The sequence below is a fragment of the Lithobates pipiens genome, unplaced genomic scaffold (genome assembly GCF_037356315.1).
Source record: "Lithobates pipiens isolate NorthernLeopardFrog02 unplaced genomic scaffold, aLitPip1_a1.2 Scaffold_28, whole genome shotgun sequence".
Lineage (NCBI taxonomy): Eukaryota > Metazoa > Chordata > Amphibia > Anura > Ranidae > Lithobates > Lithobates pipiens.
Window position 1 is genome coordinate 124772261 of NW_027507789.1, and position 18428 is coordinate 124790688.

Below are 18428 nucleotides of genomic sequence, written 5' to 3' on the forward strand. Positions count from 1 at the left end.
ACCCATGAAGCTTTACAAATCACTTTAGGCGTGAGGAGGAAGGGCAAGCAGTAAAAATAAAGTGAAACCTTCCAAGCAGCTTATCAACCTTGTGATCTTTCTGCACATAGCGTGGAGTGCTTTATTCCTCCCTTGAGGAGCAAAATGTCAGTAGGTCGTAAAAGAGACCCAGGTGGGGAATATTTTAATGAAGGTCTGCTACCTAGGGAAAAGCAGGTATGTGTGCAAAATGTAAGCAATGCAACAAAGAGATGCAAGGCCTGGTGGCCCAAATGAAACATGAGAAGGCGTGCTGTGATGAAAGGATCATGTTTGAAGTATTTATGTGGACTCAGTTTATTCAGTTTAAGTTCTTTTGTTTTTTTCAAACATATTTTGTTTCCTCACTTCAGTTACTGATCATTGATGTTTAAGTAAATACAAGAATATGTAATATAATGTTATTGTTTTAATTAAATTAAAGAATTTGAGTAGTTCTCCCACTGTGTGCGATTAACCTATTAACCTTAAAATCAGTTCCGATATCGGTGTTTTACTAGCCTGACAGCTTATTCTAAATAGGAAACCTTAAATTTTGTTTGCAAATATTAAAGATGAAAGATGAAAGATTCTAACTACAAGCAAGAATGAGTCCTTACATTTAAAGAGCACCTGTTATTTCAGCTCCATCATGGCAGCGCCAGTTAGCGCGCATCCAGTCACCTGCTGCCACCACTTCCCTCACCTTATTGTGTCACTGCCACATCACCAGCCATCCCATTAACATGAATGGGACTGTTGGTGAGTCAACAGCGGGTCAGAGGAGGAGCCGCTGCAGGACAGAGATGAGAGTTGCTCTTTAAAAATTATGTTTTCAATCAAGGATCAAGCCTCTTTACTAGTGATTTAAATCGTGGGTGGGGGGCATGCTGACATCATCGCTGTCTAGGACGGATGTCTGCAAGCCGGCCGGCATTTCTTTACGAGCTTTCATTATTTCTACAAATGTAAGTGTAATATTTTTGTTTATAAAATAAACTGTGTTTTATGGACTTACACTATGGTGAGTTTCCTTTTGCATTGGGATCATGATTGCTGCTCATTGGTCTGCCCTTTGAGTTTGGATCGTTTGGCTTGTCCTCAATTTAATCACAGCTGATTCCTGCCATTTCCAATGGAGGTCTGGAGGTTGATTTGACGCTACAAATTTAATACTACAGGCCCTGCATCGTTTACCCTCTGGTAAGCGCGTATGTTGTGTGGTGGAGGCTCATAGGCACTGGTGTTTGTTTGCATAGAAGAATTTGATTAAGTCACCATTTTCACTCTATTCACTGGACTTTGGTATAAAAAAAAAAAATATTTTAAGACTTGTTTTTTATCACGTATTACACATTTATTTAATAACATGTTCATTCAGGATTATGGTTTTATATTTATTATGGCGATTTATTGGGGTCACTACTATATATTATTGAGGCTTAATTTTATGAGCAGCTATTTTTTATGCTCTACATTTAAAGAGCACCTGTCATTTCAGCTCCATCATGGCAACGCCGGTTAGCGGGCATCCACTCACCTGCTGCCGCCACGTCCCTCACCTTATTGTGTCACTGCTGCATCACCAGCCGTCCCATTAACATGAATGGGACTGTTGGTGAGTCAACAGTGGGTCAGAGGAGGAGCCGCTGCAGGACAGAGATCAGAGTTGCTCTTTAAAAGTTAGGATTTCAATCAAGTGGATTTAAAGGAAGCCTCTTTACTAGGGATTTAAAATTGTGATTTAAAATCGACTTGATTTAAATCAAATCCGCCCTGTCTCTCCAGCAAGCTGTGGCACTGTTCTCTCCCTGAAGTTCCAGCCATTGTGGAAACTCCCATGATGATCATAGCGATGTGTTTAGGTGACTACTTCTCCTGAAGGAGGAGGTTCAATTTGATTTCCAGTGTCAAATTATTACTAGTCTGGCTGCTAACAAGATATGGGGGGCAATATTTATTAAGTGGTGAGGAATAACATCAACACCAATGTTTAGGATGGTTAGTTCCAGAGTGAATAATAGAGGCACATTCGTAACAGCATAAATAATCTGGGAGACATTCACCCAGAAGCTAGATAGTTTAGTACATTCCCAAAGTATGTGGAATAGATCGCCTCCAGCAGAGGTGGAAGAATGCAACTCTGTTCTTTAAGAAATTTTCAATAAAAATCTATTGAAATAAAAAAAAAATATATATAATAATCAAAAAAATTATTATATATATATATATATATATATATATATATATATATATATATATATATATATATTAATAAATATATTTATTTTTAGAACTACATTTTAACTGTTAACTAGTTTTAGAGTACAAAAGTCATTACTTACTCGAACATTTGGATTGTCTGGTCTGCAAAGTGCTGGAAATAATTCTTTTATCTTCTCTTTCTCGTTTTTTACCTTAACAGTGTCTGTATGTAAAAAAAAACAAAAACATTTTAACTACAATAGAAGATATTCCAGGTTTTTAGAGATTTTAATATACAAAATTAACATAATGCAAAACCATCCACAACTTTGCCTTGGGCTACATCACCAACCTTGCCTCAAAAATAATCAAACCAAACAATCTGCTTCTCCCAAGACGACCTCCTTACCAGACTTATCTCCTTTCATGTTCACCTCTAGGACTCCTCTATAGACTCCCACATTTCAATGAACTTCCTACCCCAAACTATCCAGCTATATCCTACTCTGCCCACCTTTACCTGATCCCTGAAAACTCATCTCTCCCAGAAAGCCCATCCCCCACTTCTTCCTAGAAATTTAACTTTTACTTACCGTACTCCATCACTCATCCTCTCAGTTATTACTTCCCCATTTATTTTAGACTAAGTTTTCATGAGCTGTCGTGAATTGTATTCTAAACGTACTGTGTCTCTATATTCTTAAAACACTGCACAAACTGTTAGAGCTATATAAATCGTGTCTAATAATAATCAAAAGTATATCATAATATAAATAAATCCATGTTAAAATGTCTGTGAACACACTGCATTAAAAAGGCCATCCCAATTTAGCAAACAGAAATACATGGCTCATTTAGTTTAACTGTGACCACACGGCTTACGTCACACACAGCTGGCCTGCAGTGAGTGGAACTACTGTATGTCACACACAAGTCTGGCAGGTAGGATTACCAGCACAGCAGGCAGGAGGCCTAACACCACAAACTGCAGGGAAGAAACTTCCCATCTGTGCGCCGACTTCCAAAACCAGCATTGGAACTCCACTGTCAAAGTTGAAGCTAGTTCTGGAAAATAGCACACACAGGGAAGTTACCGGTGTGCAAAAAATAAGCCTGCCTGCCCCATGTGTCAATAATCCCAACCGCCAGTCTGCTATGACATAATTCTGCACACTATCCACCCACTGTGTGATGTAAGCCACAGATGGGGAAACATCCTCACTGTGTGTGTAAAATAAGCCCATCCTCTTACTGCCCCAGGAAGAGCTGGGAATGGGGCATGGCCACACAACTACCAACAGGAGATATAGGTATGCTGTGTGTGTAGGCACAGAGTCCTGTAACTCACAGAAGTCTTCCCACGGATAACACTTGGCCAAGGTCAAAACACAGATCTGCTTCTGTGTTTGTCTTGGTCTGTCTGAAACAGGAACCCAGGAGAACAGGCAGCATCAACAGGTCTACAAAGGCTAGATTGAAAAAATAAATAAAATAAAAAAAAAAGGGGGGGGGGGGTACAAACACATTTTATCAAATTTTGTGGGGTAACCTGCACCTTATTATTATTATTATTATTTTTAATATTATTAAAATATTTTAATAATAATAATATCCACAATACCCTCTGAAAAGGTGCCATTTTATTTGTCCTGGTCACAACACGTCATGACATAGCTCAGACTTGTGCCATGATGAAGCCTTACATGAAAGCCTGGATCACAAGCCCTAGCAATTGCATACATAAGGAAAAGTTTTATTATGCGGGCATATCAGGAAAGACAGGGAAAGGAGTCCTACTGTAAAAAAAAAAAAAAAAAAAAACTGTTTTATGATGTTTAGGGATTTCCATATGGAAATCTTTTTTCTGGGGAATTGTCACCACCTCATACAGCCCCTTAAACCACGATTTCCATCTAAGTTCAAATTTAGAGACCAGAATTTATGGCCATCATTTGACAAGAGATACATCAGTAGGTTTTGCTACAGAAGAAAGTGACATGTGGGGTGATGAGAATAAGAGCGTGTCGTGAAAAGTCCACATTCTAAATCTTTGCATTACAAGTCACACACAGTGTGAAAACTACACACACCTTTACTTGTAGATGGCTTTGATGAACACCTCATTGTCTGGATCAACCTCAGTAAATTACCAATAAGAGAATCCTGCCAAAAGAAAGACATTGGTGAACAATCAAATCAGTGATATAAAATTTACTAAGAACTGTAAAATAGAATTTTTGGACTTGGCATAAAATCTTTTATTGAAGTCCATTGAGTGGGTCTTTGCTGTGATTGTAAACCCTCACCTTGTAAAATAACCCATTCAGGTGAAAATAGAAATGAAAGGCAAAACATTGGTGTATACATATACAAATAACAATAACAAACATATACAAAGCCTAATAAATAACCCCCCCCCCCTTTTTTTTTTAAGAAGTGATCACATATTCTCTGTTCTCAGCTGCATAAGAGCTAGGGGAGGAGAAACTGCAGCACACTAATCTTCCCACTGAAAGGCTGTGAAGGGGGGGGGGGTGCTCAAGACAAGTCTGATCATTGGAGGTGACCACGAATTCCCACCATAGCGAGAGAACCGACCATGGTGTGCTCTACCGATTAGTGTGGTCAGTTTTTAATAAGAAAGCAGAGGGTCTGGCAGGAACAGCAGGGATTTCACACAAAGGAAACAATACAAAGAGAACAGGATATGTTTTCATACAAGTACATGGTACAGCAGGCACATATCTGGAATATGAAATGTTGGGTTGTGTGTTGCCACGGCTATTTGTAGTGATTTTATAGCACTAATATGGAGTTAGATTTTATGACCAGGTGTTAAAAGCAAAGGCTCTCCCCATGGATATGTAAATGAAGAAGTCCAACTAGTTGAAGGTTACAGGAAGTATGACGGAGGAGCCTAGCACTGAACAGGCATGGGAGGGACAAAGAACACAGATGGTTTTGAAGACAAAGAACGAGGACATGTGATGGAGACGTTGGAGGAAACCGGTTTTGAGAAGGACATTACATCGAGTCCATCGCTAAGCCGAGTTATAACGCTTTAGTTTACTTATTGCATATATATTGTACATGCTTAACCACTTTCAGACCGGACCAATTTGCTGGTCAAAGACCAGACCACTTTTTGCGATTCGGCACTGCGTCGCTTTAACTGACAATTGCGCGGTCGTGCGACGTGGCTCCCAAACAAAATTGACGTCCTTTTTTCCCCACAAATAGAGCTTTCTTTTGGTGGTATTTGATCACCCCTGCGGTTTTTATTTTTTGCGCTATAAACAAAAATAGAGCGACAATTTTGAAAAAACACGCATTATTTTTTACTTTTTGTTATAATAAATATCCCCCAAAAATATATAAAAAAAACATTTTTTTCCCTCAATTTAGGCGAATACGTATTCTTCTACATATTTTTGGTAAAAAAATCGCAATAAGCGATTATTGATTGGTTTGCGCAAAAGTTATAGCGTTTACAAAATAGGGATAGTTTTATAGCATTTTTATTAATAAATTTTTTATTATTTTTTTTTTTTACTAGTAATGGCGGCGATCTGCGATTTTTATTGTGACTGCGACATTGTCGGGGACCCATCGGACATTTTTGACACATTTTTGGGACCATTGTCATTTATACAGTAATCACTGCTATATAAATGCAGTGATTCCTGTGTAAATGACACTGGCAGTGAAAGGGTTAACCAGTGGGTGGCAGTGTAGGGGTTAAGTGATCAGGAGCAGTGATCAATGTCATGGCAGTGGTAGCCAACCCCCCCACAGTTATAACACCTCCCTAGGACACACTTAACCCCTTGATTGTCCCCTAGTGTTTAACCCCTTAACTGCCAGTGTCTTTTACACAGTAATCAGTGCATTTTTACAGCATTGATCGCCATATAAATGACAATGGTCACAAAATGGTGTCAAGTGTCCGATGTGTCCGCCATGTCGCAGTCACGATAAAAATAAAATAAAAAAATGAAAAAATAAAAATAAAATAAATAGCAGATCGCCGCCATTACTAATAAAAAAAAAATGCTATAAATCTATCCCTTATTTTGTAGACGCTATAACTTTTGCGCAAACCAATCAATATACGCTTATTGTGTTTTTTTTAAACAAAAATATAGAATACATATCGGCCTAAACTGAGAAAGAAATTAGTTTTTTGTTAAATATTTTTGGGGGATATTTATTATAGCAAAAAGTAAAAAATTTTCGCTTTTTTTTTTATAGCGCACAAAGAAAAAAAAACGCAGAGATGATCAAATACCACCAAAAGAAAGCTCCATTTGGGGAAAAAACAAAAAAAGGATGTCAATTTTGTTTGAGTACAACGTCGCATGACTGTGCAATTGTCAGTTAAAGTGACGCAGTGCCGTATCGCAAAAAGTGCTCTGGTCAGAAAGGGGGTAAATCCTTCCGGGGCTGAAGTGGTTAAAAGACAAACGCAAAACAGGTTTACAATACGCTTTAAAGCCAAACTCCAGGAAAAAAACAACTGGATTTTTGTTACTCATCACAGCTCTTCCGATTCTTCGCCATAAGGTTTTATAGCACCCCCTACAGGAGGAGGACACTAGACAAAAAAAACAGCGCCGCCTATGGGCAGTCCCCTCTGCTATAGGCAATCCAGATGGTAAGGCAGTGTCAGAAGTAAAAACTTGAATAAAGGGGTAGGCGCTTTGTCCGTCAGCTAACACAGCAAAAGGGATTCCTCATTAAAGTGTAAAATTCAGCACTGCTTTTGGAAGAAAACAGATAGAGAACCACTTTATCCCTGTGAAGAATCAAACAGGAAGACTTACAAGGTAAAGCCACCAGCTCAGACACTCATCTCGCAGCAGTAATGGTGACTAAAGCTGACTACACATTATACTTTTTTTTTTTTGTTCAATTTCCTTTAGAGTTACCTTCAACTATGTAGTGCACGGGCCTGCCTGACTGCATACAATTTAAAAGTGTTCAGGTTTGACCTCATAGTATATGGTTTTGGTAACTCTAAAGGAAAATTTGTACAAGAAAATTGTATTATGTGCAACCAGCTTAAGGCAACTTTCTGAAAGGGTAGGCGGGGAAATCCCAAACACTCTCAAAGGGAGGCTTCCGGAGAAGTGAAAGAACCAAATTCAAGTCACACGATGGCAACGGACAATGCAGGGAGGTGCCACATGATGAACCCCTTCGATGAACGTGCAAAGTCAAGAGATGCAAAAAATAAACTAAAAAAATAAATAAATAAATAAATAAACCTGACCCTTAACCCATACCCGCACATTTTTTTTTTTTTTATGTAAACCTGTAAGGCAAAAGCATAATGAGCTAGTATGCATCGCATACTAGCTCATTATTAAATACTTACCTTAAAACGAGGCCTCAGCATCTGATCCCGGTCACAGCGTAGGGAGCTGACATTTCTCCCTCAGCGTGTCTTCCGTGTTCGTGGCCCCAGCGATGCGAGTGGCCGGAGCCACGATAACGTCACTCCTGCGCATGCAACTTCTTTCCAGCAAGGTCTGTCAGCGTCCACCAGACCTTCACAGCGCATGCGCCGCCGGCGTCAGCGGGTGAACGCAAAGTGAATATCTCCTAAATGGTACAGGTTTAGGAGATCTTCATTTTACCTATAAGGCTTACCTGTAGGTAAAAATGAAAAAAGAAAGGTATGCAACCACTTTTAATGGTACTCAAAACCAAGCAGGTAACATAAGCCTTTCTAGGTGCGATGATAGATCTCATGAGAGGTAGACTTGAGAGCTTTCAACATGGTGGTGAAAACTGATTCGGACAACCCCCTGCCCCTCAAAACCTGGCTTTAAAAAAGCAATGCCATCAAAGCCAGAGACTGTAAAGCGGAGTGGTAGAGACCAGACCCAAGATAGGAGGTCCTCATGAAGCCACCAGAATCCCTTTGGCTCCCATCAGCAGGCAAGGGAGTAACTCGAGAGGAGGAAACCCATACATGAGGAGATACTGATCCAATGGTGCCACCAGGAGGTCATAAGCTCTCACCACAAACTGTGGCACATTTCTATTGAGATGAGATGCCATAAGGTCCACGTTGGAAGTACCCCCAGCCCAGGCAGATCTGATGAAACACAGCCACTCCCCCAGATCCAGCATCTGATGACTGGGGTAATCTGCCTGTCAATTTGACACCAAGGAGGAGTACAGTGGAGAGAACCAGAACATGCTGCTCCACTCACCGCAGACTATAGGATGCCTTCAGTGCAACTGTGGCACTTCTCGTGCCACCCTGATGGTGGTGGCGTTGTCCGATTGGATCCTGACCAGGAGCCCCCCAAAGGTCTGCCCAGTGCTCCAGAGACAACCTAACTGCTTGCAGCACCTGAACATTTATGGGTAGATGAGTTTCCTCCATCTTGCGGGGGGGGGGGGCGCATCATGACATTGCCCTGTCAGCACAGCCTGGAAGTCTGCCTGCGGGAGCAGGTCATCCAGATAACCCGTCACGGCAATCCCTGGTTGTCTCAGAAATGCCAGGACTGCAGCCAGCACCTCCAGGGAGCAGAGACCAGCCTGAAGGAAAGCACCACAAATTGATCATGTGCATCCACCACTGCAAAGTGTACAAACTACTCATGTCCCTCATAGATGGGAACATGCAGGTATGCACCTTTGAGGTCTATGGATGCCAAAAAGTTCCCCTGATGAAGAGAGGCAACCACCAAACTGATGGATTCCATTCTAAAACTCTGAACCCACACAAAGCAATTTAAGGCTTTTAAGTCTAGAATCAGGCAAACCCCGTCCTTTCTCAGAACCGTGAACAGGTTTCAGTAAAAACCCCAGAACCATTCTGACTCGGGCACAGGGACCAACACACTTTGGCCTAAGCAGATCCTGCACCGCCCCATACAGAGCCAGAGTGGGCAATGATGGAAGGCGATGAGGGAAAGAATTTCTCCAGTGGTTAAGAATTAAATTCTATTTTGTAGTCGGACACAACTAGTTTGCGAACTCCCTTGTCTAGAATAAGGGAGGTCCACGGGCCCCCAGAATCAGTGAAGAGGACCCCCACACTTCATTCTGAGGAGGACTTGATGGCAGATTTGTGGGTCCCGGAGCACTTGTGCTATGAAATTCAGTCAGACCACTCAGCCTTGTGGACGGTGAACAAATGGAAGTGTACGACACAAACACACACACACACACACACACACACGAGAACTGGCCCAGAGTCACTCTGACACAGATAAGAAAGCACATATTGCATGACTGGTCAACAGTGTTAGATGCTAGCAGCTCATCACCATATCTAATTTGGAAAAGATTGCCAAGTATGGTTGCCACACTATAGACAAAGAAACAAGGTATAGGATAGCCTTTGACATGTTACCAGATGGTCATGTCATCCAGGTTTCTCGTTTTAGCTATCCACAAGTTTTGGAAAGTTCATCATCTCAGGGATATGTTATATTTAATTTTATAGTCAGATTTATTTCTTTTACACTTGGCACCACCTGCGGGGGCCTTGAAGCCATTGTCAGAGGAGCCAGGGGATCAGCAGACCAGCATTTGAGCCAAAGCACCCGCCAAGATTGAGAGCTTGGAAAGGAGTGGGGCAGCATACAGGGATGCATCAGACATGCTTCAGGCCCTAGACCAACTGGTCCACTTGTCTGGTGGTCAGACTTTGCCACAGAACTTTGGTCCATTCAGTAAACATTTGAAACAACAGAGCTGGGGCCAATACAGGCCGCAATGCCAACCCCGCTATGGTAAACATACTGTGAGAGACCGATTCTGCCCTGAGGTCCGCAGGATCTTTAACCACTTTAGCCCTGGAAGGTTTTACCCCCCATGACCAGGCCATTTTTTGCAATATTGCACTGCGTTATTTTAAACTGACAATTGTGCAATCATGCAACACTGTACCCAAATAAAACGTATGTCCTTTTCCCACAAATAGAGCTTTCTTTTGGTGGTATTTTGTCACCTCTGCGTTTTTTTTTTTTTGCGCTATAAAACAAAAAAAGAGACAGCATTTTTTTTTTTTTTTTTTACTTTCTGCTATAAAACATATCAAAATAAATATCGAAATTTCTTCACCAATATGTATTCTGCTACATATTTTGGGTAAAAAAAAATAAATAAAATAACTATATTGATCGGTTTGTGCAAAAGTTATAGCATCCACAGTGACTAAGTGACACTTTTTGGGGACCAGCGACACCAACACAGTGATCAGTGCTAAAAAAAAAATGCACGGTCACTGTACTAATGACAATGGCAGGGAAGGGGTTAACATCAGGGGCGATTAAGGGGTTGTAAACCCTCATGGTTTTTCACCTTAATGCATTCGGGGAGTGGTACTTTAGAACATTTTCCTTTATCGCGCATAGGGCAGCCCATTCACTTGAATGGGCTGCCCCATGTGTGACAACCGCCCCAAATCATTTCAAGAATTTTTTTTGGAGCTGAGCGTGGTGAGTTTTTACCACTTTTTGGTGCATGTGCTGTGCGTTTGTCGCATGGAAAATGCATGCGCAGGAGCCTGCATTCACTATATTCATGCTCCTCTGCCTGTCCTATGAGGCTGCATGACCCCTGGCCCTCTGTGTGGGCAGTGCTGATTGGCACAGGGCCAATCACATGAAAAAAAATAAACTCTCTATCAAAACATACCAAACTGAGCATGTGCAGGGTACCCCCAGGGCTCTGTTCTATAAGGAGATGGTTTAGGCACAGTAGAAGGGGAAGATCAGTGAAGACAGGATCAAACAGCCTTTTTACACAATGCAGAGGATTAACCCCTGAGGTTTCACAGTAAATATAACAAGCATGCTTTACTGCATATATAAACTGATTTTAATGTTGCGTGTTTAGTAACACTTTAAAGGCCCCTTTCACACTGGGGCGGGGTCAGCGGTAAAGCGTTACCGTCATATTTGTGGAGGAGGTATTCGGCCACTAGCGGCACTCTTTTAACCCCCGCTAGTGGCCGAAAAAGGGTTAAAAACCACACGCAAAGCACTGCTGCAGCAACGCTTTGCCGGCGGTATAGCTGTGCTGCCCATTGATTTCAATGAGCAGGGATGGTAGAGGAGCGGTATACACACACCGCTCCTAAGATGCTGCTAGCAGGACTTTTTTTTTTTTACCCACAGCAGTGGCTCTTTCAGGGCGCTTTGCAGGTGCTATTTTTAGCGCTATAGCGCCTGCAAAGTGCCGCAGTGTGAAAGGGGTCTTACATGTGTTGACAACACAAGCACGATAAGAATTTGCAGTGCGTTTTTGTGCAGCTTGCCACGTGTTCTGAAATGCACACTCAATCGGTTAGTTGGCCGATTATTTTGATTGATAACCTTAAAGTGTAGTGTATAATTTAATCCGAAAAAAGTTAATTTATTCTTAACCACTTCCCGCCCGGCCTATAACAGATTGACGGCCGGGAAGTGGTTCTGTTATCCTGACTGGGTGTCATATGACGTCCAGCAGGATAAAATGCCGGCACGTACACATCTCCGATTGTGATAAGAAGCCCCTGACAGAGGCTTATTACCACGTGATCAGCTGTGACCAATCCCAGCTGATCATCATGAGAACCAGGAAGCGTCGGTAAACAGCATTTCTTGGTTTGCGTTGGCAGGGAGAGCCGATCAGCGTCTCTTCCTGTCAGGGGGGGGTCTATGCTGAAAAATAAGCACATTGGTTATCAGCACAGCCCCCATCAAATGTAACCATCAGCTGCCAATCGGTGCCCTGTCAGTGCCACCTGTCAGTGCCCCCTATCAGTGCCCCTCAATTCTACATAGCAGTGCCCATCACTGCCGCATCATCAGTGCCGGGGAAAAACAAATTTTATAAAACAGACGAAGAAAAACTTTTTTTTTTCAAAAATGTCGGACATTTTTAGTAAGAAATAAAAATTGCAAGGGTGATCAAATACCACCAAAAGAAAGCTGTATTTGTGGGAAGAAAACAATAAAAATTTAGTTTAGGTACAGTGTTGTATGACCGCGCAATTGTCATTCAAAGTGCGACAGCACTGAAAGCTCAAAATTGTCCTGGGCAGAAGGGGCGAAAGTGCCTGGCATTGAAGTGGTTAAATATCCCTATGCAATGGTAAATACAAATAACCAACTATATCGCTGGGGAGAAAATTTTCGAATCTACTCCGAGAACAACAGACAGAAGAAATCTACTATTACAGGTTGAATCTGGTAAATATCATCAGACTCAGATCTAATTTTTTATTTAAAGAAAAAAAAAAAGTTAGAGGAGACTGTTTTGCCGATTTTCAGACAGCACTGTAATATATTATATGCTGGCCATACAAAAACAATGTCTTCCTTCTTAAAATTATTTATTTTTATTTATTTTTTTTAACGTTCATTTGATTTTCTAATTGTTAGTGGGGTCAAAATCAACGTTCTTTTCGAAGGAGCAGAATAGAAAAAACTTCTTGGTCAAAAGGAATTCTCAGACAGTGTATGTGCTTTTCGCTCAGAAATTACATTTTAAATGTTAAAAGCAAGTGAAATTCTTTCATTCAGCGAACGTACAAAGATTTTTCCTATGAATATTCTCGTCCACAAATCAACGTGTGTATGGCCAGCATAAGGCTCGGTTCACACCTATGCAGTTTGCTTTTGATCCGTTTCTACAGTGCTTTTTGCATGCACGATTTTGCTGTGATTTGCATTTTTTTATGTTTTTTTTGGCCAATTTGTTGTTGGGAGAATAAAATTTTAAAAAAACGCAAATTGCTGCAAAAACGCACTACATGCTTTTCTGCAGCTTCTCCGTTGAAGTCTACTGAACCAAAAAAAGCACATATTTTGCATTGAAAAAAATCTGACCCTTTCCAAATATGCAGCGGCTGAAAAAAGCATAGGATGTGAACATGTCCCATAGGAAACCATGTTATATGAACTTAAAGAGGAGGGCCGTTTAAAAAAAAAAAAAAAAAAAAAATTAAAGTCAGCAGCTGAAAACACTGCAGCTGCTGACTTAATAAGAACACTTACCTGTCCAGGGCGCCCGTGATGTCGGCCGCCCGAGGCCGACCCGTCCCTTTGGCTCTCGGGTCCCACCATTCCTTCTAAGGGAAACAGACAGTGGAGCCTTATGGCTTCACTGCCCATTTCCTACTGCGCATGCGCGAGTCGTGCAGCGCTTTGTGAATGGGACGCGCTGTGTTCTGGAACACACAGTTCCCAGAACACAGCACGACCCATTACCCAGAAGACAACGCGACGAGGAGAGAATTAAAGAACATCTCCGCGGAGGAGGAAGAGGAAGATTAGGATTATGTGCCTAGCAACAGGCATTTCTGGTAAGTAAAAAAAATAATTATTTTTTATATTTTTTTTTTTTTCAGGGTGGCCCTCCACTTTAAGTGTGTTTCTGCAAAAAGCACCAAAAAAACGCATTAGGTGTGAACAAGGTCTAAGATGTTTAGTAGCAGCAGCATGCTTTTTTTTGTACCACCTGTCATAACACTCCAGAAGTACGATATGTGGGCATTTTAACTAGGAGTCAGACATGAAGCTATATGAAGGGGTGGGGGGGGAATGGAGAGAAATATTTTATAATACAGTAGTACTAGACGCTGAGACTTTTTTTCATGGATATGGAATACTGGTAAACTTTTACTTTGAATGCAATTGTAATGCCTTCTAATAGCTCCAAGTCTATCAGCCTCCACCTTCTATGGGTGCAGATGCTGATCTTCCCTGCACACAGTCTTTAAATAGATTTTGTTTTTTAAAACAAACATGTTATACTTACCTGCTCTGTTTAATGGTTTTGCACAGAGCAGCCCCGAATCTCCTCTTCTGGGGTCCCCCACTGAGGCTTCCGGGGTCCTGCTCCTGCCTTCAGAGTGCCCCAATAGCATGCTGTAAAGTATAGTATAGGGTGCCTCTAAAACCACTCACTTACTGCCCAGGACTACATGTCCCATGAGGCATTGCTTCTCACACATTCACAAGTTCTCAGGTACTTACTGATATGTATGGACTGTGTACTGAGCTGTATGTGTGCTGCACTGTATTTCCGGATAGGTAAACAAATAATGCATTCTGTATGCTGGCTGATTAATCGATTATGAAAATAGTTGACAACTACCTAGTAAACACACCAATTTCAGGCCCCATTCACACCTTGCGTAGTGGGAGTGCGCATAGACTTCAGTTCAGGGGACATTTTGGCATCTTACAGTATGCAAACCAGTGCATTTTGCTGCATTGGTCACTCATTTTTTCATGTTCCAAAATGTGCTTCTGCGTTTTGGGGTGCCATTAACAATTAGGTGTATAAAGGTGGCCATACACTATACAATCTTTTAGATTTTCCAAAACTATATAAATTGGAGGACACGCCTATCTATCCAATCACTCTGTATCTAATCAGGTAGGCCCATGCACTACATAGTTGATGGTAGATCTAAGGCGGTGTATTCAGTGAGAATGTTGCACCTTAACATTGATTGTATGTGTGCACAGAGGTGGGTGGGTGCAATCTCCCGGAAGAAAAAGAGGGAAGTTGCAGGGTGTGTGCTAATGAAGTCAGCTGGTCGACTCCTTCCTTTCACACGGAGGCGCTATAATGCTAAAAATAGCACCAGCAAAGTGCCTGGAAAGAGCCTCTCCTCTCACTCCAGTGTGAAAGTCCGAGGGTTTTCACATATGAGCAGCGAGCTGGCAGGACGGTAAAAAAAAAAAAAAAAAAAAAAGTCCTGCCAGCCGCATATTTGGAGCGCGGTATACACTGCTCATAAAGTGCCCCTGCCCATTGAAATCAATGGGGAGTGCTGACGAATCGCAGGCATAGCGCCACTGCAGCAGCACTTTGTGGACAGTTTTAAACTTTTTTCACCCGCTAGCGGCTGAAAAGCTCTGCAAAAATGATGGTAAAGCGCCGCTAAAAATGGCGGCACTTTACTGCCGACACCCCCAATGCAAGTCAAAGTAACCCGCGTCTTACCAATTTTCACGCCCTAAGATCAGTTCAGGAAGTAATGGAGAAGTTTATCATACAACAATCTGGATGCTAAAGTAAGGGCTGTTGTAGAATATTATAGAAAGCCTTTTCTTGTATTCCAAAAAAAGGTACATTAAAGATATATATTGGTACATTGGGAAGCTGAAATAAAAAAAAATAAAAAAAAATAAAGATAAAGATAAACTTAGCCTTTAAGTATTTGGCTGGGGGGGGTCTTGGGGAGCTAAAACATGGAAGGTTTATGACCTTAAAGCAAAGAATGCATTAGAGAAGTGCAGCTAAAGCTCATTTGGCTGTACTTCTGTGACTCACGGGTGTGCAGAACATTTTGCACTTCTGTGACCAGTTTTCAGCAGACAGCTGACATCACAGAGCTAGAAAAGATTGCGGCTATATGGTCGGGATCCACCCACATGTCTGGACCGGCAAGCTGCTGAGAGCCTGAGCCAGCTGCTCCCGCCCCTTGCACAGCCCAGAACTCCAGTGAGCACAGGGGGCAGAGCAGAGAGCCAATGACTGGCAGATGCTATACTCTTGCATAATATGTAAGCAAAAGCAGAACCTACAATGATTTTAGGGTATTTCTGAATCCAAGAACAAACATTTTTTATACTGCAGATTAAGCGACTGCAGTAGTTTCTTTCTACTCCACCTGGTTATCCTGCTAGTAACACAATTCCTTTCCTGGGATGACAACGCTCACTCGTAGCTATGGAGGAGCAGCATTGTTACTCTAACATGGCTACAAAACTCCTCCCCCTATGGTTTGGAGAAAAGGAGAGGGAGAGGTATTCTGTAGCATAGAGATAACGCTGCGAACAATGTAACTGATGTAACAATAGAGCACATTCAGAGAGCACAGGAAATTATCACAAGATTTTTAGCAGGATCAAAAGATATTTCCACACGTTTCAAACTAAATTTAACAACGTTTTCAAACATATACTGTATTAAGGCTATGTTCATACTGCTGCGATACGATTTTGATCAGTGCAATTATGTAGTGCTACTTGGATAAACACCTTGAGAAGGGTTGCATATTATTTGGTGCCAAAAATCACACTGGAAATCGCACCAGTAGTAAAGAAACCACTTCCAAAATCGCTCTGTGCCGAGTCACACTGTTTTCAATGGTGTCTGTTCACATCAATGCGCTTCACCTTGTCATGCGATTCTGAGCAGCTCAAGTCACATCTGAAATCGCATTAGTGTGAACCAGGCCTTAAGAGACCAAAATGTAGCAAATAAGACATTCTTTGCTAGGTCTTCCATACATTTTACAGTTTAACAAAAAAAAAAAAGAAAAGGGAAAATTCTTTTTTTTTTGGAATAGGCGATTAAAGAGGAAGTAAACCCTGATGAGTTTACTTCGTCTTTGTTTCCCTGCAAAAGGTAAAGCATAATGGACTACTATGCATCGCATAGTAGTCCATTATGTGTCACTTACCTGACACAGGAGCCAGCGAAGTCACCGCTGTCCCCTGTAGTCCGGAGCGTCCATCTTCTCAGTGGGTCTCGCTGCTCCGCCGCTGTCATTCTGCGAAGCCGTCACTCCTGTGCATGCGCACGGGAGCCGCCGCTCACGGCATTTTGCTTGCACGCCGCTGTCTACAGCCTGTCTTTTGGCAAATATCTCCTAAACGTGTAGGTTTAGGAGATATTTTTTGGACCTACAGGTAAGCCTTAATCTAGGCTTACCTGTAGGTCAAAGTTGGTTGTAAGGGTTTACAACCACTTTAAGAGGGTGAATCTCTCTTATTTATCCCGTTTACCATTATCATTGAAAGTAACAGAAAAAAAAAAAAAAAATTATAATAAATACACATTTTGGGTTGTACCCAGAACAGTTATAAAGGGGAAATCTTCCTATAAGGCAGTGTTTCTCAAATAGTGGGGCGCGCCTCCCAGGGCGCGAGGCTCCGTAAAGGGGGGGGCTCGTTTGACCTCGGCAAATACTGTCATATTGGATGTCTAGATCGGATCATCCGACTCACTCGCAAACGGCGTCCCACACGGCGTTGGTTGCCTAGCAACTCTACGGCTGGAGAGAGGGGCCAGCGCGGCGCGAACACTGGAGATTGTCCCAGCACAGCCCCAGTAGCAGCCCGACGCGGAGGACCACGTGACCGCCAACGCACGTGACACATGCAGAGGACCCGATTGGATAGACATGATGCTCTATCCTGATTGGCCAAACCCGCCTGTGTGACTTTTAGACCCGGAAATCGGTCCTCTGTACAGAAAAACGCCTAAAAGAAAGGAGTTGAAGACACATAAAAGGGGACACCGCCGATTCAGCCAAAAAAGGTCAGTGTTCTGATCAAAAGGCTTTTATTGTGCTCTGTTAAATCCTGTGCTCCTTTAAATCTTTTCTGCTACAGTTAATAAAGCAATTTTTTCTTGTAAATTGATCCACATTTCTTTCTTTTTTTATTCTCATATACGTTAATAAGGATACAGTGTTATGTAGAGATGTACTTATAACAATTTTATAGACAAATGATACTATTTACAGTCACGCGGGGGGCGCGAAATGTTTTCTTCTTCCTAGGGGGGGGGGGGCATGACAGAAAATAATTGAGAAGCACTGCTATAAGGACACTAATTCTGGTGACCTGGAGGCCAAAAGGGATTTCTCCTCACTTCCTGTTTTGGCTATGAAACAGGAAGCGAAGTTAAATCTCAACAATGGGACACAGATGGCATAAAAACCGACAGGGATTATAACCCCCCCCCAATCCATCCAAAAAAAATTAAAAAAAAACACACAACATTTTGCCTTTAGTTCTACATTAGGTAGTTTGATACAGAGACAAAGTAATCAAAGCACTTACTGCAAATTCTGCGCCATTCTTTTCCAGAGCAGATTTAAAAGTGTCATGTGAAGGAAACTTCTCTGCAAGGTCAATGATGAATTCAGCTGCAAGCAAAAACAAATATAGCTAAGAATCTTGAACTTGACAAATAAAAAAAAGTACAAGTTTCTGCTGACCAGAGCAATTCTAGGGATGTATTGTAAAGTGTAACTGAATAAAATTGAAATCTGAGCTGTACTGGATTCAAATGAGGCCATGCATGAATTTCAATAAACTTAACCAGCATACTGTACAAAATAAAAGTGTGTGATGCAGATATGCCTGCTAGGAATCTTCAAGGACAGCTACCACAGTGATGACCCCAGCCTCCTAAAAAAGGAGAACAGTATAAAATCCCTACTT

General features: G+C 41.7%; 1 protein-coding gene across 1 annotated transcript in view; it reads right to left on the reverse strand.

Annotated features, from left to right (window-relative positions):
• The window catches only part of DHX8 (DEAH-box helicase 8), a 99399-nt gene that overhangs the window by 74994 nt on the left and 5977 nt on the right, over positions 1-18428 (reverse strand). Inside the window, exons 3-5 of the mRNA XM_077459581.1 lie at positions 18045-18130; positions 4314-4386; positions 2364-2446 (exon numbers count right to left, since the gene is read on the reverse strand). Coding sequence (XP_077315707.1) covers positions 2364-2446; positions 4314-4386; positions 18045-18130 — 242 coding nt within the window. The remainder of the gene's footprint in view (positions 1-2363; positions 2447-4313; positions 4387-18044; positions 18131-18428) is intronic.